A 21501-nucleotide genomic window follows, 5' to 3' on the forward strand; every position below is an offset into this window, starting at 1 on the left:
GTGAAGTTTATTCTTCTAGTTGTTGACTGTCTTAAGCAGTGTTTTAATATTCATTATTCTGTATTACTTTAAATCTGACAGTCTTTGTGGTGAAACTATAGTGTATTTGGATTTATATCTGAAGAAACAAGCTTAGAGAGAGCTTTGGTAATTTGCCCAAGGTTATACAGCTAGCAAATGTAGAGTAGGATTTGATTTCTGGCTTCTCTGACTTCAGAGAAGTTTTCATAATAATACTCTAGAAATTGTTGTACATCAGACTATTATTATGGAAATAACAGTGAAGAATTGGAGTTTATGAGGAATTGACAACAATGGTGTTTCTGTTTACTTGCTAATTTTGAAATAAATCAAAAGTATGCTGATAAAATGACACCAGTAAACCCCAAAATATCCATTTCTTTTTGTATAAGTTTTTCATTCTGGGACATTTTCTTTGACTGTTCCATTGCTTAGGCTAGAACTAGAATGTTTATTTGGAGCGAGGGGAAAAAGTGGTAGGAGATGAAGTTTTCCAGTTATTTATCTGGTGTGACAGGGAAGGACTGGTTTTGTTCTTAGATGGGATATGAAGCTATCCTGTATGGTTCTGTCTGCTAAACATATTGTATTACTCCATGGTAGATGAAATCATTATACATTTTGAATTTAGAAATTCCTAATTATAAACAAATATTTTACTTGAGTTATGAGAAAGGGCTACAGTTATTATATCTGCTTAGTGATATTAGTCTAATGGAATAATGGTACCCACATAAGATAAATTTTAGTTGTGAAGTTCTTGAGAAAAGCAAGACAGGAGTGTCTATAAAATGGAGCTTAATAGCCCAAGATAGGTATTAAAAGGTAGGCCTATTATGAGTGGTATAATACCATGCTAATGATAGAAGTACTTTAAGTTTGGCTTAGTCTAAAAGTACTTTAATTTGGAGCTAGCCTAGATGGGAAAAGTTAGACAGGATTTAAAATTTATGTAATCTGCTTGTTAATTATTTATTTGATTATTTGTCTGAAACGTTTGATCCACCAACTCTGAATAATATTTTCCATTAAAAACTTTTAGAAAGAAATTATGTTAAATTTTAATAGTTATAGGAAGAGGCAAGATAACAGACTTTAGAATTTCAGTATTATGTTTTTCTATTTGAGATTCTGGGTCCTATAGATAAATTTAGGGCAATCTCTGTCTATAATTAAATGATAACTACAGTTAGATTTGTAATAGAGAAGTTTCCAGATTTCTCCTGTGTCTGGAAGGAGAATCCGTGACCGTAAGGGAACTAGAGCTGCTGTGTATTTTAATGACTTGCAGGGTAGGTCATCCAAGATAGAGTTGAAGCTTTGAGACAGAGTAGACAGTTGAAGGAAAATCACTTGAGTGAATGTGCATGTGCATTTGAAATATTTTAACTTTTTTTTTTTTAAGATCTATTTATTTATTTGAAAGGCAGAGATACTGAGAGGAGAGAGCTCTTCCATCTGCTGGTTCACTCCCCAAACGGTCACAACAGCTGGGTTTGGGCTGGCTGAAGCCAGGAGCCGAGAGCTCTAACAGGGTCTCCTATGTGTGTGGCAGGGCCCCAAGGATTTGGGCCATCTTCTGCTGCTTTCCCAGGCACATTAGCAGGAAGGTGGATTGGAAATGCAGCATTTGAGACTCAAACCCGCGCCCATGTGGGATGCCAGCCCTACAGGCAGCGGTGGTTTAACCTTCTGTGTTACAGTATCTGTCACCCCCCCCATTTTTTTTTTTTTTTGAAAACTGAAGCTGCTTCCAGTCTGATTCTTCTGAACTTGTTTTGTTTAAAAATTTATTTATTTATTTGAAAGAGAGAGATAGAGACAGAGATCTTCTATCTGCTGGTTCACTCCTCAGATGGCCACAAAGGCCAGGACTGGGCCAGGCCGAAGGGAGTAACTTCTATCTCCCACATGGGTGACAGGGGCCAAGCACTTGGGCCTTCTTCTACTGCCTTTCCCGGGCACATCAGCAGGGAGCTGGATCAGAAGTGAAGCATCCCAGACTCAGAACCGGCACCCATATGGGATGGTGGTGGCTTTACCTGCTTTGCCACAATGCTGGCCCCCTGAACTTAAGTTTTTGGTCAGCATAAATAAAAAGCTATATTTCAATTCTGAAAGTAGATAGTTTTTTGTTTTTTTTTTTTAAGATTTATTTGTTTGTTTGAAAGTCAAAGTTACACAGAGAGAGGAGAGGCAGAGAAAGAGAGAGAGAGAGAGCGCTAAGCCTATCCGAAGCCAGGAGCCAGGAGCTTCTTCCAGGTCTCCCACACAGGTGCAGGGGCCCAAGGACTTGGGCCATCTTCTACTGCTTTCCCAGGCCATAGCAGAGAGCTGGATCGGGAGTAGAGCAGCTGGGTCTCGAACCAGCGCCCATATGGGATACCGGCACTTCAGGCCAGGGCATTAACCTGCTGCGCTACAGCACCGGCCCTAAGTAGATAGTATTTAGAAAGGAAGAATTGATTTTGACAATGGAATAAGTAAGCAATCAGCATTAAAACTAAATTGTAGGAATACTCTAACATAAGAATTTTTACCATGATGACCATGTAATCTGGTTTATGCCTTTAGTCCAAGAATAATTGCTGTTAGCCCCACTTTTTACTCTCAGAGTGCCCTGGTTTTTATGATGCACTGTGTGATCATCTCACTGTAAGGGAATTTGAGAGATCTAAAAGAGATTGTGAAAATGAGGTGAAGCAGCAAAAAATAGTCCTCTTCAAATCCTGTTGAGGCCTTCAGGTGATCAGATGCTATACTGGGAAGGAATGCTCCTAATAAAGCTAGATATATCAGCATGAAAGAAAAAAATGCAAGGAAACAGGCATTTAGCAAGGTGCTTAAGTTGCCGCTTGGGATACCTTGTCCCATATTGGAGTATCTGGTTCACTTCCCAGCTGTTCCACTTTTGATGCAACTTCCTGCCAGTGCTCATCTTGCAGGGAGGCAGCCAGTAATGGCTCAAGCACTCAGGTCCCTGCTACCTATGTGGGAGTCCCAGGTTGAGTTCCAGGCTCCTGGCGTCACTCTGGCCCAACCCTGGTCACTGGGGAGTGAACTAACTAATGGAAGACGTGTGTGTGTGTGTGTGTGTGTGTGTCCCTACCTTTCAGATAAAAATGAAAATAAATAATAAGAACTGGGGGCAGGGAGGCAAGAAATAAAATATTTATTATCACCCGCCCCAACATTATTACTACTATAGCATGTGTCCTGGAGGACCTGAAATCACATTTTCCTTCCTACCTCTTTTTTTTTTTTTTTAGCATAATTTCAAAGGGTCAACTGGATCCTGAGTGAAAAATAAACCTTTTGGGGCCGGCATTGTGGTATAGCAGGTAAAGCTGCTGCCTGTGTTGCTGGCATCCCAAATGGATTGTTTGTGTCCTGGCTGCTCTATTTCTGATCCAGTTCCCTGCTAATGGCCTGGGAAAGGCAGCAAAGGATGGCCCAAGTGCTTGGGCCCCTGCACCCATGTGGGAGACCTGGATGGAGTTCCGGGCTCCAGGCCCTGGCTGTTGTTTTTGTTTGTTTGTTTGTTTTTTACAGGCAGAGTGGACAGTGAGAGAGAGAGACAGAGAGAAAGGTCTTCCTTTGCCGTTGGTTCACCCTCCAATGGCCGCCGCGGCCGGCGCGCTGTGGCTAGCGCATCACGCTGATCTGAAGCCAGGAGCCAGGTACTTATCCTGGTCTCCCATGGGGTGCAGGGCCCAAGTACTTGGGCCATCCTCCACTGCACTCCCGGGCCACAGCAGAGGGCTCAGGCCCTGGCTGTTGAGGCCATTTGGTGAGTGAACCAGTAGATGGAAGATCTCTTGATAACTCTGCCTTTCAAATAAATCTTTTTTAAACAAAAACTAGAAAATTAACAATGGTATGATATTATTAGCTAAACCATGGACATTTTTATTTTTTAAAGATTTACTTAGGGTCATGATTGTGGCCATTGGTTAAGCCACTGCTTGCAATGCCAGCATCCCATATTGAACTGCTAGTTCAAGTCCCAGCTGCTTTGCTTCCAGTCTGACTTCTGGCTGATGTGCCTGGGAAGACAATGGAAGATGGCCGAAAAACTTGGGCCCCTGCAACCCATGTGAGAGACCAGGATGGGGTTCATGGATCCTGGCTTTGGCATGGCCCAGGCCTGACTGTTGTGGCCATTTATATATATTTAAAAGGCAGAGTGACAGAGAGAGGGGGAGGTCTTCCATCTGCTGGTTCGTTCCCCAGATGACTGCAATACCTGGGACTGGGCCTGGCCATAGGAGCCAGGAACTCTATCCAGGTCTCCTTGATGGATGGCAGGGGCCAAAATATTTGGGTCATTTTTCACTGCCTTCTCAAGTTCTTTGGTAGGGAGCTGGACTCATATTGGCACTCAGTATGAGATGCAGGTGACCTAAGCAGCAGCTTAAACTGTTGAGCCACAATTCTTGTCCCCCTGTTCTTTGCTTTTTTTTTTTTTGCTTTTTTTTTTTTTTTTCAGTTTTTCCAATAATGTCCTTTCTCTGTTCTAGGATCCTCTACAGGATCCTACATTGATTGCATTTAGTTATTTCTCCTTTGTCTCCTCCATCTCTAATAGTTCCTTACTCTTTGTCTTTTATGATAACTAGAAGATCTTGACTAATTCTGCTTTTTATAGAGACTATTGTTTTGAAATTATGGAGATAGAGTTTTTGTTATTTAAAAAAAAATTGGGTTTTGATAGTGTAATACAGTGATGGGAATATGGCATTAAGAATCAGAAGCCTGAGATCAGTGTTAGGGCACGGTGAGTTAAGCCTCTGCCTGCAACACTGGCATCCAGTATGCTCCACTTCCAATCCAGCTCTCTGCTAGTGTACCTGGGAAAGCAGTGGAATGTGGCCCAGTGCTTGGGCCCCTGCCACCTATGTGGGAGACCCAGATGGAGTTCCTGGTTCCTGGCTTTGGCCTGGCCCAGTCTTAGCCATTATGACCATTTAGGGGAGCGAGCCAGCTGATGTAAGACTTCTCTCTGTCTCTTCTCTCCCTCTTTCTCTGTAACTCTCCCTTTCAAATAAGCAAATAAATATTTAAAAAGAAAAAAGCAGATTTTGTAAATTTATGACTTAATCTGTATCAGGTTTCTAATATGTAAAATAAGGAAGATAAACATTCCCTTAAATTCAGCAAGTGATTGGCAGATCCTGCATTGAGTATCTTACAGCTTGTTAGGATAAGATTTCTGAAGATATTTTATAAAACTGTATGAGTATTGTACTATATATGAGGTGTGCGTGTGTTTATGTGTATGGAGTAGTACCAACCCTTCTAAAACCTTTTCTACCTAATTCTTTTGTTTTAAGGTGGTATTAGATTTATAGAAAAATTTTTACAGCACTGCAGAGTTCGCATTTACCTTATACCCTATACCCAGTTTTCCTTATTAATAACATACTACTATGGTACATTTGTTGCCATATTAATGAGCTAATGTTGATACCTTAACTAAAGTCCCTACTTTATTCACATATTTTTACTGTTTTCCTCTTCTGACATTTTAATATTAGTGTTATAATTATCATATTAATATTGAACCTGGTTTAATAATATTTCAATTTATTATAAGTGCTGTATTTTAATTTTATGTTGATATTTTAAAGCAAGCACGTTGACTTGTGTATTGTATATTTTTGTTGTAGCAGTGTTAGGCATTTTCCTCATTTGACATAACAGCCTTTAGATCTGAAATTTAACATTGTTCCTGTAGGAAAAAAAATTGCTTTAGAATGATTTAATCCAGTAATGCATTTCAGAAGAAACCAGTGGAGTGCTAATGGCTAATGGCTACAAGATATAATAGTACTGGGGCTGGTCCTGTAGGTTAAAGCCTTGACTGTAGCCCCAGTATCCCATATGGGTACCATTTTGAGTCCCAGCTATTCCACTTCTAATCCAGCTCTCTGCTATGACCTGAGAAAGCAGTAGAAGGTGGCCCAAGTCCTTGGGCCTCTGCATCCATGTGGGAGACCCAGAAGAAGCTCTGGCTCCTGGCTTTGGATTGGCTCAGCTCCAGCCATTGTGGTTATTTGGGGAGGGAGTGAATCAATGGATGGAAGACATCTCTCTGCCTTTGTTTCTCTAATTCTGCCTTTCAAATAAATAATAAATAAACCTTTAAAAATGCACATATAATATTTTGAAAAGTATGTACAAAAATAGAATTAAAGATGTTTATTTTTTGCACCCCCAAAAAACCCCATTTGAAATCCACAGGTTTTTTTTTTTTTTAATTTAATGTATTTGTTTGAGAGAGAGAGAGAGAACATGCGCAAGCACTTTTATTTATTTATTTATTTGAGAGGTAGAGTTACAGACAGTGAGAGAGAAGGCGGGGAGAGAGAGAGATAGAGAAAGGTCTTCCTTCTGTTGGTTCACTCTCCAAATGGCTGCAACAGCCGGAGCTAAGCTGATCCGAAGCCAGGAGCCAGGAGCTTCTTCTGGGTCTGCCATGTGGGTGCAGGGGCCCAAGGACTTGGGCCATCTTCTACTGCTTTCCCAGGCCATAGCACTGGCCCCAATAAATAAATCTTTCAAAAAAAGTATTTATAAATATGTGGATCATTTTATGGATTCAGACTGTATTTAATCCTGAGTTGTATTGTGTTTGATACATCCAGAATGATTTGAAAATGTAGCTAGGGGCTGGCGCTGTGACATAGCTCTCTGCTGTGGCCTGGGCTCGTGGCTCCTGGCTTCAGGTAGGCACAGCTCCAGCTGTTGAGGCCAATTGGGGAATGAACCAGTGGATAGGAGACACCGCTCTCTCTCACTCTTACTCTCACTCTCCCCCCTTTCTCTCTGTGTGTAACTCTGACTTTCAAATAAATAAATAAATCTTTAAAAAAATGAAAATTTAGCTAGTTGTATTTAGAAATTTATTAAGAGTCTCATGTGGAACTTTTTGCTGACAGTTTAATCTGAAGTGGACTTTCTAAAAACATTAAGTCTAAGATTATAAAAGATTTTGCTAATCATTCATCATCTGTTTGGAAAACTTGAGTAATGTTTCATACAGCAAAAATGAACTGGAATGACTTTTCATAGATGATCATTTTCTTTTTTGTGTAATTGGTAATTCTCTAGATTCTGTGTGCTTTTATTATCTTTACTGGGGACACATTTTGGAGTAATTCTTTTTTGCTTAAAACTGTTTTTATAGTTGTCTTGCATTAAATACTCTAAAGGTTTAAATAATTTTTAAGTAGCACATAGTTGTTGGTAGGATGATTATTTTTATTAAATTATATAGAGCTATATGGGACCAGCACTGTGGAGTACCCAGTAAAACCACCGCCTGCAGTGCCGGCATCCTATATGGGCGCCAGTTCATGTAGTGGCTGCTGTACTTCAGTTCCAGCTCTTTGCTATGGCCTAGGAAAGCAGTATAAGATGACCCAAGGCCTTAGGCTGCTGCACCCGTGTGGGAGACCCAGAAGAAGGCTCTTGGCTTTGGATTGGTCCAGCTCTGGCCACTGGGGGAATGAACCAGCTGATAGAAGACTTCCTCTCTCTCTTCCTCTATCTCTCTGCCTTTCAAATAAATAAATTAATTAAAAAAATAATAGAGAGTTATAGGCAAAAGAATTAAGAGATTTAGCTGTACATAAGTGTTCTGCAATGTTGTGAGGTTTGAATTAATCTAAGTATTGGGATGTTAATTGGGAATTTAGAAATACTTTGCAATTAACAACTTTTTTAAAAAAATATTTATTTGTAACGCAGGGTTACACAGAGAGGGAAGGAGAGGCAGAGAGAAAAAGAGGTCTTCCATCTTCTGGTTCACTCTGCAATTGGCCTCAATGGCTGGAGCTGTACCTATCCAAAGCCAGGAGCCAGGAGCTTCTTCTGGGTCTCCTATGTGGGTGCACTGCTTTCCCAGGCCATAGCAGAGAGCTGGGTTGGAAGTGGAGCAGCTGGGACTCCAACCAGCGTCCATATGGGATGCCAGCACTGCAGGCGGCGGCTTCACCCTCTATGCCACAGCGCCGGCCCCAACAATTAACACCTTTTTTAAAAATTTTTTTTCACAGTTTTAAAAAAGTTGATTTCCATGTTATTGGAAAGGCAGAGAGACAAAGGTCCTTCATCTGCTGGTTCACCCACGGAGTGCCCACAACAGCCAGGGCTGGGCAGGTTGAGGCCAAGAGTTAGGAACCCAAACCAGGTGTCCTATGTAGGTGGCAGAGACTCAACCACTTGAATAATTATCTGCCATATTTCCAGGGTGTCCCAGTGGGAAGCTTGATCAGAAGTGGAGTTGTGAGGCCGGCGTATGGTGCAGCAGGTTAACGCCCTGGCCTGAAGTGCCAGCATGTCATATGGGGTCGGGTTCAAGACCCAGCTGTTCCACTTCTGATCTAGCTCTCTGCTATGGTCTGGGAAAGCAGTGGAAGATGGCTCAAGTCCTTGGGCTCCTGCACCTGCATGGGAGACCTGGAAGAAGCTCCTGGCTCCTGGCTTTGGATTGGCACAGCTCCAGCCATTGCAGCCAATTGGGGAGTGAACCATCGGATGGAAGACCTCTCCCTCCCCCTCCCCCTCCCCCCTCCCTCTCCCTCTCCTCTCTCTGTGTAACTCTGACTTTCAAACAAATAAATAAATCTTAAAAAGAAGTGGGAGGCCGGCGCCACGGCTCAATAGGCTAATCCTCCACCTAGCAGCGCCAGCACACCGGGTTCTAGTCCCAGTTGGGGTGCTGGATTCTGTCCTGGTTGCCCCTCTTCCAGGCCAGCTCTCTGCTGTGGCCCGGGAAGGCAGCAGAGGATGGCCCAAGTGCTTGGGCCGTGCACCCCATGGGAGACCAGGAGAAGCACCTGGCTCCTGCCTTCGGATCAGCGCAGTGCGCCGGCCGCAGCGGCCATTGGAGAGTGAACCAACGGCAAAAGGAAGACCTTTCTCTCTGTCTCTCTCTCCTACTATCCACTCTGCCTGTAAAAAAAAAAAAAAAAAAAGAAGAAGAAGAAGAAGAAGAAGAAGTGGGGTTGCTGGGAATGAAATGGTGGGACACAGGTGTCCTAAGTGGCATCTTGTTTTCTAAATATTTCTACTTACCTGAAAGGCAGAATGTTGAGAGAGAGAGATCCTCCATCTGCTGGTTTGCTCTGCAAATGCCCATAATAGCTAGGGTTGGGCTAGGAGAAAGCCAGGAGCTATTCAATACAGATCCCTGTGTGAGTGGCAGGGACTCAGCTACTGGAGCTACCTCCCAGGGCATGCATTAGCAGGAATCTGGATTCAAGAGCAGAGCCATCTCTCTCTCTGCCTCTCCTTCTCTCTCTCTGTGCACTCTTTCACATAAATAAATATTAAAAAAAAAAAAAAAAGCATAGCTAGGACTAGAACCCAGGTACTCTCTTAGTGGGATTTGAACACCTCGTAATGCAGCTTAGCCACTGCATCAGACTCCTGCCCCAGCTGTTAAAATTTTAAATAGTGCACTAACATTGTGACATAGCAGGTTAAGCTGCCATTTGTGACACTGGCATCGCATATCCGGGTGCCAGTTCAGGTCCCAGGTTCTCTGCTTTGAATCTAGTTTCCTGCTTATGCACCTGGGAAAGCAGCAGAAAGTAGCCGAAATACTTGGACCCCTGCTACCCATGTTGGAGATCCAAATCAAGTTTTGGACTCTCAGTTTCTGGATTCAGCCCATCCTAGGCTGGGTCATTGCATTTGAAGAGTAAGCCAGCAGATGGGGGAGTGTTGTATATGTTTGTCTCTCTTTCCCTTTCCCATCCTCCCTTCCTCGCTCTCCTTTTGTCTTTCTGCTTCTCAAAAAAAAGAAAGAAAGAGAGAGAGAGAGAAAGAAAGAGAGAGAGAGAAGAAAGAAAAAGAAAAGAAAAAAGAAGAAAAGAAAAGAAAGAAAGAAAGAAAAGGAATTTTTTAAGTTTTTGTTTTTGGAAAACTTATTCCTGGTGCCAGCGCTGTGGCATAGTGGGTAAGATCACTGACTGCAGTGCCGGCATCTCATATGGGTGCTGGTTTGAGTCCCAGCTACTTCTCTTCTGGATCCAGCTCTGCTATGGCATGGGAAGCAGTAGAAGATGGCCCAAATCCTTGGGCCCCTGCACTTCATGGGAGACCTGGAGGAGGCTTCCAGGCTCCTGGCTTCCAATCGTCCCAGTTCCGGCCATTTTTTGGGGAGTGAACCAGTGGATGGAAGATCTCTCTCTAACTCTCTCTCTCTAACTCTTTCAAATAAATAAATCTAAAAAATAATAATAATAATAATAAAAAACCTACTTCTGACTTTTGTTACTCTTCTTTTGGATAGACTTTACAATCTTATTTTTATTACATTTATTGTGGTAGTATACACATAAAATTTACCCTTTCAGCCATTTTATTTGTTCTTTTGTTTTTATTTGAAAGTCAGAATTACAGAAAGAGGGGGAGAGACCGAGATCTTCCATCTGCTGGTTTACTCCCCAAATGGCCACAGCAGCCAGGGCTGGGCTAGGCCAAAGCCAGGAGCTTCATCTGAATCTCCTACAAAGGTGCAGGGGCCTGAGGACTTGAGTATCTTCCACTGCATTCCTAGACACATTAGGGAGCTGGATGGGAAGTGGAGCACCTGGGGTAGAACTGGCACCCATATGGGATACCAGCGCCACAGGTGGTGACTTTACCCCCCCCCACACCACAGGCTGGCCCCTCTCCTGAACTTGTAGCAATGGAGTGGCACATATTGCTTCTTTAATGTGATGTCTTCCAGATGCTTGTGACTTTTTGGACATGCGTACCTTTGATGGCCTGGCAGTTTCTCAGGTGTTCTTTTTCTTTTTAAGATTTATTTTATTTATTTGAAAGAGGAGCCAGGAGCCAGGAAGTTCTTCCAGGTCTCCCACATGGGTGCAGGGGCCCAAGCACTTGGGCCATCCTCTGCTATTTTCCCAGGCACTTTAGCAGGACGCTGGATCAGAAATGTAATAGCTGGGACGCCAACCAACACTCATAGAAGATGCTGGCATTGCAAGCCAGTATCTTTACCCACTATACCACACACCAACCCCTCTCCTGAACTATTCATGATTACCACCCACTTTCAGCATCATATTGTTCTCTAATATTTAACTGCATTAATGTTAAGTTTGTAAGAAATAAATAAGTCTCAGTTCTTTTTTGAAAAATATTTATGTATTTGAAAGAGAATATTTTCCATCAGCTGGTTCACTCCTTAAATGGCTACAACAGCCAGATCTGAGCCAGGCCAAAGCCAAGTTCTAGAAACTCCAGCCTGGTCTATCACATGGGTGGCAGGGGCCCAAGTACTTGGGCCATCACCCCTGGCTTACCAGGCACATTAGCAGGGAGCGGGATCAGAAAAGTGGCAGAGTCAGTAATGGAACTGTTGCTCTGATATGCATTGCCAACTGCAGCCTAACCCACTGCACCTCAACACCAGAACCAAGCCTCAGTTCTTGTTCTTAAGGACTTCATGGTTTCATGAGAGAAATATAATCTTTACAGTACAAATTATATCTTCAATTTGCCATTAAATTTAACTTATTCAATTAGAATTTTAATTTTACCTTGAAAAAGCAAAAAAAAAAAACTTTAACATTCAAGTTGTCCTATTATCCCACATAGTGAATTGGTTTTGGCTAAGCTGAAATCTTTACTCTTTTGACTTAGGTCAAATTCAGTACTCACAAATGCTTATGCTTTATACTTGGTAATAAGGGATCCAGAAAGTTTATAGTTTCACTTAATGTTAAATTATGAGTTATTCTTTCTAATAGAGCAGGGAGAGCTGAGCAGACTGTTGGTTGGAAAGGATTTCTTAGCATTTACACCCATATGGTTAGTTGAATTCTTTTGTCACTTTCTTGATCATGATCAAATGTGGTGTTATCCATGCATGCTTATCTCTTTTGGCAAATCATCTTGAATAATTGCATTTGGAAACTGTGTAAAGAGATGGTTTTTTAATTCCTTGCAAACCTGAGAGGTAGCAATTCATGATTTGGTTTAATGCTATAGCAGTTTTACTTAAAAGTAATGATATCAACATTAGTCAGTATTACAATATTTACTTGCATTCTTCTGACTTTTTTTAGTATTAAAAATTTAACACATTTTTCTTTATGAAAGCATGGTCCTTTAAGATACTGCAATCTCAATGTAATCGGTCTAAGAAACACTGAGTCTGAAATGGTTGACGGTGTTTTATTTAACAATATTTTTTTAAAGATTTATTTTATTTATTTGAAAGACAGTTACAGAGAGAGGTAGAGACAGAGAGAGAGGTCTTCCATCCTCTGGTTCACTCCCCAGATGGCCACAACGGCCGGAGCTGCACTGATCCAAAGCCAGAAGCCAGGAGCTTCTTCCAGGTCTCCCACGTGGGTGCTGGGGCTCAAAGCACTTGAGCCATCTTCTACTGCTTTCCCAGGCCATAGCAGAGAGCTGGGTCGGAAGAGGAGCAGCCGGGACTAGACCTGGCGCCCATTTGGGATGCCGGCACTTCAGGCCAGGGCGTTAACCCACTGCGCCAGATTGCCGGCCCCTTACTTAACAATTTTAGCACTTGTCAGGAGAAAAAGAATTCATAATACTGGGTCTAGACTTCTAATAGATTTCTATAAATTTTTTAAAACTGAATTGTGGTATAGTTTTGTCTAGTGAAAAGAATATTATATAAAAATAACTTCTAGTGTGGTGAGGCTATTAATAATTTTGAAATTTATTGCTTTTAAAAATAACTGTAGCCTTCTTTTTTCAGGGTAATCACTTTGATCAGTATGAAGAAGGACACTTGGAAATTGAACAAGCATCACTTGACAAGCCTATAGAATCGGTAAGATGATCAGTGCTTAATTTGGTGTCTTAGCCAGTTAGTTAGGTAGTGTTCGTGTGACATTTGATGTGAATGAAGTTAAACTCACTAATAATTGATAGTGCAGTTTAGAGCTGTTTTCTTGCATGCTCTATAGTAATCAAATAGAGTTTGGGATGCAATCTAATAAGTTGGGAAAACAGTCCAAAAAATCTAGAAACAAATCAGAATTTTGATGAAAAAAATATAATTTTGGCCTATCCTATAGTCTCTTAAAGGTAGCAAGTTAAAGTTAATGTTTTTTTTAAATTAAATAAAGGAGTAAAATGTATTTTGATCCTTTAATAGTGTCACCCTTCCTAGGCAACATAATCACAAATGAAATGTTCCATTAGAAATGGTTAAGGAGTGATAAGTTTTAATTACCAGACCATTGTGAAACAAGGTAAACTTGATCTCAGAAGCTGAAGAAATGTCTAGTTTTTGTCAAAAATTGATTATTTCTGTCCATACTACTTAGTTTGGGACATTAAAGATACCAAACAATAGATTAAGATGATTTGTTTACCCTGGCTCTTAATTTTTAAAATATCTTCTATATTTTAACATCATTTTCACTTTAAAGAACCTGTTACTTAAAATAACATGGTCTGTTGTTAAAATGTCAAAATGTCATTATTGTCAACATTTAATATTTGTGCTTAAGTGTACATAGTTACTAAAGGTTTCAGCAAGTTACTAGCAGAACTTGAATGGGGAAAATTCCAGGAAGAAATCTTAATCTTTATAGCATTCACAATGAGGGCCGCCACCCACCCCTGCCCCTATTAAGAAACATTAGCTCCTTTTCCCTCAGGAAAATAAGGCAGTTTAGAGAACACAGATATTTTAATTTTAGCTTTTATTTTCAAGACTGTAATATAGTAAAGGATCAACATATATTTATGTTCCTAATTAGGTTGGTGTTGTGTGTGTTTGTGTGTGTGTTTAGATGTTTACAGAAATTTACACAACTTGGGGTGTTCGACATTTTTCTTCCACAGCAGTTGGCCCATATTAGCTAAGCAGCCATGATCTGGTTTGTATTGCACGGTCTGCCTTTTTTTAATTTCTTCTCTAGGGTTTCTTTCTCCCCCACCTCCCCTTCTTATTTCTGTCCTTCTGGTCCAGTGAACACTGCATATAGTACCTTCTGTCTTAATGTGCGGCATGATGCTAGACTCAGGCATGGCAGTAACTGATGGCGCATGTGATAATGCTGCAGAGGGAGAATTCGCATCTGATGTTTGCTGAAAGTGCAGTCTTGTGTTTTGACATAAGGATAAAATGCCAAGCCCACTGTGCTAAGATAAAAACCACTGAAATTTATACTCTGTTCCATATAATCTTGGGAATTAGCCCAAGGCTGAGTTTTAAAATGAAACCTTTAGGCTAGATCAGTATCTTGTACTGGAAAATAATTTAGTTTTTCTCTATCTTAATATAAATATTGTGGGGAGGGGGTGCTGTCAAAGTTTAAGGACAGAGAACCATCAAAAACAATTCCCAGTAACATTCTATAAGGTACATAGTTGATAATATTCTTAAACTAGCTGTAATTCTGTGAATACTCCAATTTGACAGTAACAGAAATTTCAGTAGACTGAATTTGCAGTGTAACATTCATTATCACTGTATTCAACAAATATTTTTTAAAAACACTAAATTACATGATATTTCACATTTTTAAAGCCTTCTTTGAAGGCTACAATTTAATATTTCTGGAAAACTCATTCCTGTGGCATGTGAGACTAATGTTGTACCTCTCAAAATGTCCAGGATTTTTTCCCACCATATGTCACACGGAGACCATTTCAGAAGATAGTCTAATTGAACACTGTAGAGTAATATCAATGAATATATGCCTTATTTATTAAATAGTTTATCTTTTCCACTTAAAAATAGTATATAGTACAGTACTCAGACTGGAAATTTTACTTTTTAATAAATGTATGCTCAGAAATGTATGTTACATTAATAGATTATATTTCTAATGAAAATTTATTCCTGAAGCACATAAATATGTGTTATGTGATGTAGTACTTTAGGTAATAGTAGAAGGAGTTAAATAGAGAGAGGACACAAGATAGGTGGGATTTTATTTCTGCTACCTAATCATTTGGGAAGACAATCTAAATTTTAAAATAAACTATTACAATATACAGAGTGTTCCTCCCTCCTTTTCCTTCCCAAACAACAAAAGTTCTCTATCACTTACAGAATGAATGCCCTTATATACAGAATAAGTATATATTGGGTTATATGGCTGGCTGACTATCTTGAGCTGTTTCTTAGGGGAAAATGTTGTTACTTCTAACACAGAGTCTGCTGGATCAAAATCTTTCTCTGCAGCAATATCTATTGAGAGGTGCTGACTGTTTTGCTACAGCATGCAACTCAAAAGTGGCTGGAAATATGCAGCTTTGGGAGTCTACAGATCATTGCAGGAGCTAAAGGTCTAGTCATTTTTTTTTTAAAACAAAGGTAATCTGCAGCAGCTGGTAACCATGGAAATCTGCACAGGTTTGGGCCAAGAACATGCCTGTGTGAAAGGTTATTGTGAGTACAGGATGAAGGTCTTTTTGTTTTGTGATAGGGTAAAATTGATGTAAACCAGCAAAATGAGAAATGAGATTTAAAAATGCAACAATGTATTATGCATTTAGTGAACTTCTGAAACCTAGGTTTGTTAGAGAGATAATACAAGTACTTCCAATTCTATAGGCAAATATTGAAAACACATCAAAATCCAGCATTTGTGAAGTATTTAATATTTTCTATAATATTTTATTTTCCCTTATTCATTTCAACCAACCAAATATCTTTCAGTGAAATTTCTGGTCAAGAATAAAACACCTTTCTAATAAAATTATGAAAGAATTGCTAGACAGCTTGATTATCTAAATTAAAGAGAAGGTAGAAAGGATTGATATTTTTTACTTATTACAAAAAACTTTTAAAATTTAAAAGTCATTATTGCTTTATGAGATTTTTAGGTCCCAGCCATTGTAATTATGACCTCCACATAAAGACAAAATATTTAGAAAACAAGCACAATTTGTTGTAAACTCATAGGCCTGTCTAGGGTTGCATTATAGAATTGGTTGGTGTGATTTAGGATATATGGTCCTTTATGACCTTCATCATAGAAGGTGAGAAAACTGATGGGATAATGAATGATATTAAGCTACACAAAAGGCAGACTACTTGCATCAGACTCCAACTATGTTGTTATTGTTGCACTTGGAAGTGCACCTATCTGTCAGTTTTAGTTGGTCTCAGCTGTACTGACTGACTAATAAAATTCTGTCTTCATAGTTGTCTTCATAGGTTGATAGGGTAGGTTTAAAAAAGTAGTGTAAGTTCTCATGCTCCAGTTGCTGATATTTAGTTGTTTATCTAGGTATTTAGAAGTATATGTATAATTGGTTGTTTGTCATGTTGCCTATCTGTTTAGATCTGTGGACTCCACTAGTTCCAAACTGTAACTCTATAAGACTGCTGATTTGACATTTAGCAGTGACCATATGTGGACTGCACTATAAATAATGTGCTTCTTGGAGCTGAATGGTGTAGCATTACTATATGGCTTTTCTCTCTAGTCTTCATTGTGTCATCTGTAGTAAGCTATAGATTTTTTTATTTTGGGAATTTTTACTACTTGTTTGCATGGGTTCACCTAGTAGCATTTGGTTCTTGCTTATAGAGTCTTTAATACACAATCAGCAAAGCTTACAATCCACTCAAGAGACATCATTTTTGTCACTGTTGAAAATGGGCTAGCTAAATGGTTGTAAATTGAATTTGGCTGTCAGCTAAAAAAAATTCAGTATGGAATTAATATTCATTCACTTATTGATAAATCCTGAGTACAGTTTTCTCTTATGATACTGTTTTTTGTTTTAACAAACAGAATAAATGCGTACAGTGAGGTAAATTTTTACCTGTTTTGGAAGGCTCCTATCATATACTTGATGCCATTGCCAACATGATCATTGTTACTGTAATGGTATACAGATTCATGGGGCAGAGAGAGGTTCTTGGGAAAGCTTTCTACTTGTTATTTAATTAACAAATAAAAATATTGAGGAATGACTGTAGCAGTTAATAATGAAGGGTTTTTTTTTTTAATTGCTGGAATGTTTTCAGCATATTGGTACTGTTTATAATAAACATTTCTCTTTCAAAGATCTTCCCATTTAAAATTTATATTGTTTCCCACATAATAGAGAGGAACAAAGGTTGAAAGTGTAACATTTTGTTGATACATTTAAGTTTAGACATAGGAAGAAAAAATAAAGGCCAGCTGAGGTAATCTGGGTGAAAAAAAATTGAGGTTTTTAGATCAGCTCTATAGTTTAACCAAAATTGAAGAACTTCCTTTCCAAAGAACATGCCCCATTGCCAGAGTATAACAAATTAGCTGGTTTATGGGAACTCTTTAAGAATCATGTGGGAAACAAACTTTTTTGCTTGCCATCCTTGTACAAAATTCAGTTGCCTTATTAGTTAACTTAAAATTAGATTTTACTGCAATTCATGTATATTTAAATTATAGATAGCCTACCACTGTGCTCTGTCTTTGGTCATTGTAAATCAGACTTAAAAACTTTTTTTTTTATTTTATTTTTGGTTCTGTGAGATTATAATTAAACCCAAATAATTTATTTTACTTAAATAAAGATTTTAGTCATTATTACTGTGACTAAAATTTTTTTCTAATAGTTAATGATTTCAGAGGTGAATTTAGTGCTCATTGCCCTTGTTCTGTCTGCATCCCCTGTTTGAACTGTAAATTACTTGTGCCAGCTTACTGTTAAAAATAGCATCCATGGGAAGAAGAACTGGCAAAATCACAGCCCTACACAGGGAGAATGGATTGCTCTCTGCAGGCAGGTGATCATTCCAGTGGTAGACATGTCTGCCTTGTTCCACTGTGTTGTAAGGCATTCTGATATGCCCACTTTTGTTGCCTATCATCCTTAAACTGATTTTTGACAAGTGATTATAAAACCTGTTTTTATTTCTTAATTTTGCGCAGGAGGTGGCAGGGTAGGAAAGGGGTCCATACTGAATATAACCCTTTCTATAGAGTCACTCCCAAAGCAGGTAGTCTAATGATAGGAAAAGTCTAGATTTTTTGTATCCGGCATTCATTTACTCCAGGAGGCTGGTGAGAAGAGGTTCTGGGAGATGTCTGCTGTTACTGTTGCCTTTGTTACATATGATTGGAAGGACTTAGAGTGACATGTTAGGTATTTTAATATAGTCTATAGCATTTCATTCCCCAACATACTTAGGAAAACAGCTTTAATTAAATAATAGTTTTAACCTAAAGATTTAGAAGAGAAAGGCTACTACCATTTTTGTATTGATAGATTTTTTTTTTTCTGAGAAGGTGACAGCCATCCTCTTGAGTGGTTTTGTAAAAGTGGTGCTAATGTGTATAACCCTAAATTTTTCTTTTTTCTCCCTCTCCCCTTAACATTTGCTTTTCCTTTCACTGTTGTCAGTCACAACACGCTGCTCTTGAATCTCAGCTGGTCTTGACTCGTGAATTTACTTAATGCTTTCACTCTTTAATAAATACATTACTTGCAAGCAGTGAATTGAAAACAAGACAAAAAAAAAAAAAAACGACCATTAGTGATCGGACAGTTTCTTACTTTGTGTTACATTTAACTGTTCTTTTGACAGCCCAGTTTTTAAAGCCAGGTTCGTATGGAAATGCTTTCACTCCACTTGCACTGCTTTTGGAAATAGCATACTGCTTCATCTGTCTGTTTATTTTAGTGCATTCATAATATAACACAGTTAACATAATGTCTCATCTCCACTTAGCCAAAGATTGCATTTTCTTAAAAAAAAAATGGGGGTGGCACAACAATTTTTGTCAGCGTTGTTTAATACTTAAATCATAGTATTAGTTCATTAAGAGCTTAAATAGTAGCTTACCAAATGCATACTGTTAGAGACCATTCTGCTATCCTTATCCTTTCCAGAGTTAATCAGTTAAAAGAATTATAAAAATGGATTTTGTACACAGGTAAGTTTATTTTCATAGCTTTCCAAAAGCACTACTTATATTGAGATTTTTCTTTTTTTTATAATAAAGTTACTTATAAATAGTTAGACAAACAGTATTGGGTAAGGGTGATCTTGTAATGCAACTGCAGGGGAGGAGTAGCAGTGGCAATGTTGGATTCGGTTTTTGTGATGGCTGATGCAGAGGTCATCACTTGTGACTGCATATACTGTAATGTTTTCTGATTTTTCCAGTTCTTAGCAGAAATAATTTCTAGTGACCTGTTGTGTACCTTAATGGTTATATATTATAAAGAGTAATACCTGGCCAGCGCCGCGGCTCAATAGGCTAATCCTCCACCTGGCGGCGCCAGCACACCGGGTTCTAGTCCCTGTTGGGGCAATGGATTCTTTTCCGGTTGCCCCTCTTCCAGGCCAGCTCTCTGCTGTGGCCAGGGAGTGCAGTGGAGGATGGCCCAGATGCTTGGGCCCTGCACCCCATGGGAGACCAGGAGAAGCACCTGGCTCCTGCCTTCGGATCAGCGTGGTGCACTGGCTGCAGCGCGCCGGCCATGGCGGCCATTGGAGGGTGAACCAACGGCAAAAGGAAGACCTTTCTCTCTGTCTCTCTCTCACTTTTCACTCTGCCTGTCAAAAAAAAAAAAAAAAAAAAAAAAAAGAGTAATACCTTTTGTTTTAGAAACAAGTTTTTCTTTATAGTTTGCTTCTACTTTTTTTTTTTTTTTAAGATTTATCTATTTGAAATGCAGAGTTAGAGAGAAATCTTAAATTTGCAAGTTCACTCCCCAAATCGCAACAACAGCTGGGGCTTGGCCAGACCAAAGCCAGGAGTCTAGAACTCCATTGGTGTCTCCCAGGTGTGTGGCAGGGGCCTAAGCACTCCGGCCAACTTCTATGGCTTTCACAGGTGCATTAGAAGGGAACTGGATCAGAAGCAGAGCAAAATAGTTGGGACTCAAGTCAGCACTCATATAGGATGCTGGTGTTGCCCATGGGAGGCTTAATGCACTGCGCCACAACTTCAGCTTTATCTACATTTATTTTAAAGATTTATGTTATTTATTTGAAAGACAAAGTTGCAGAGTAAGGTAGTGCCAGAGAGAGATCTTCCATCCACTGGTTCACTCCCCAAATGACCACAACAGCCAGAGCTGAGCTGATCCAAAGCCAAGAGCTTCTTGGTCTCCCATGTGGGTGCAGGGGCCTAAGGACTTGGGCCATCTTCTTCTTTCTTTCTTTTTCTTTTTCTTTTTCTTTTTCTTTTTTTTTTTTAAGATTTATTTATATATTTGAAAGAGTTACAGAGAGAGAGAGAGAGAGAGAGAGGTCTTCCATCCACTAGTTCACTCCCCAGGTGGCCCCAACAACCGGAGCTGTGCCAATCTGAAGCCAGGAGCTTCTTCCAGGTCTCCCATGCGGGTGTAAGAGCCCAAAGACTTGGGCTATCTTCTGCTACTTTCCTAGGCCATAGCAGAGAGCTGGATCAGAAGTAGAGCAGCTGGGACTCAAACTGGCACCCATATGGGATGCCGGCACTGCAGGCAGTGGCTTTACCCGCTTCACCTCAGCACTGGCCCCATTGGGCCATCTTCTACTGCTTTCCCAGTCCATACGAGAGCTGGATCAGAAATGGAACAGCTGGGACTCGAACCAGCGCCCATATGGGATGCAGGCGCTGCAGGCCAGGGCTTTAATCTGCTGCGCTGGCTCCTCTGTCTACTTTTTGTTTTTAAAAATAGTATTCTGATCTTTCCTGTCTCTCCCCACCCCATCAATGAAATAATGAGGTTCTCAGCCCAGTTTTCCAGTTTGTATGCTGCCATAAACTTGTAGAAGCAAATTTCCTTTAAACAATAACTGCAGAGCATTAGGAAAACTTAATATCCTAACTTTCTGTCAGAAAAAAATATTGGTGACATAATGTTTTTTTTTTCCTCTTACTTCAAAGGACATTTTATCATTGACTATGAAAGTAGATGATAAACAGTTTAATATGCAATATTAAAGGCAGAGAATTGGATAAGAGATTATAAAAGTTTCTGGTATCTTGAGCTTCATATAAAAGCTGACACTTAATTGTTGTTTCTGGTTTCTTTTCATATAATTGACATTGAGATATCTTTTCCAGTATGCTTCTAGGAAGATGAGACATTATGTGTATTGTTTTTTTCCCCTACATGCACTAATGGTTCTTTACTGTTAACTTACTGCTAGGCCTGTTTCATTCTAACATCTTAGCATTTTTGTTAGATTACATGTTGAAATGCATCACTCAGTCTGTGCTTGAGCTCATTTTATTTTTCTGTTTAATCAATTTAATTTATTGTTTTACTAACCTCACTGTTTTTTCAGTTTAATATTGGCTGCATGCTAGTTAAATATTTATATTATATATATATTAAAAAACCAATCAAGACTAGCCTGGATTTTGCTCTGATTGTTTTTTTCATTTCTAGTGGGGGCCAGTCTTACACTTACAACTTACTTTGTATCATGAAAGCCTGACACATAACTAGAATAACTAAATACAATGTAGATTTTCTTAAAAAAAACAAAAAAAAATCTTGAAATGGTGCTGTCTAGGTGGT

General features: G+C 39.5%; 1 protein-coding gene across 12 annotated transcripts in view; it reads left to right on the forward strand.

Annotated features, from left to right (window-relative positions):
- The window catches only part of GPATCH8 (G-patch domain containing 8), a 100106-nt gene that overhangs the window by 16236 nt on the left and 62369 nt on the right, over window positions 1-21501 (forward strand). For 4 of the 12 annotated variants that reach the window (XM_008271583.4, XM_051825740.2, XM_089316949.1 and 1 more), the window contains exons 2-4: window positions 12776-12850; window positions 13873-13907; window positions 18566-18583. Coding sequence is in view for 1 of the 12 variants with exons in the window: in XM_008271582.5 (XP_008269804.1) it covers window positions 12776-12850 (75 nt within the window). In the remaining 11 variants the exon portion in view is untranslated. The remainder of the gene's footprint in view (window positions 1-12775; window positions 12851-13872; window positions 13908-18565; window positions 18584-21501) is intronic. The other 8 variants (XM_089316950.1, XM_089316948.1, XM_008271584.4 and 5 more) reach the window with 2 other exon arrangements.

Source organism: Oryctolagus cuniculus, chromosome 17 (assembly GCF_051225735.1).
Source record: "Oryctolagus cuniculus isolate XC-2025 breed Fujian yellow rabbit chromosome 17, ASM5122573v1, whole genome shotgun sequence".
Lineage (NCBI taxonomy): Eukaryota > Metazoa > Chordata > Mammalia > Lagomorpha > Leporidae > Oryctolagus > Oryctolagus cuniculus.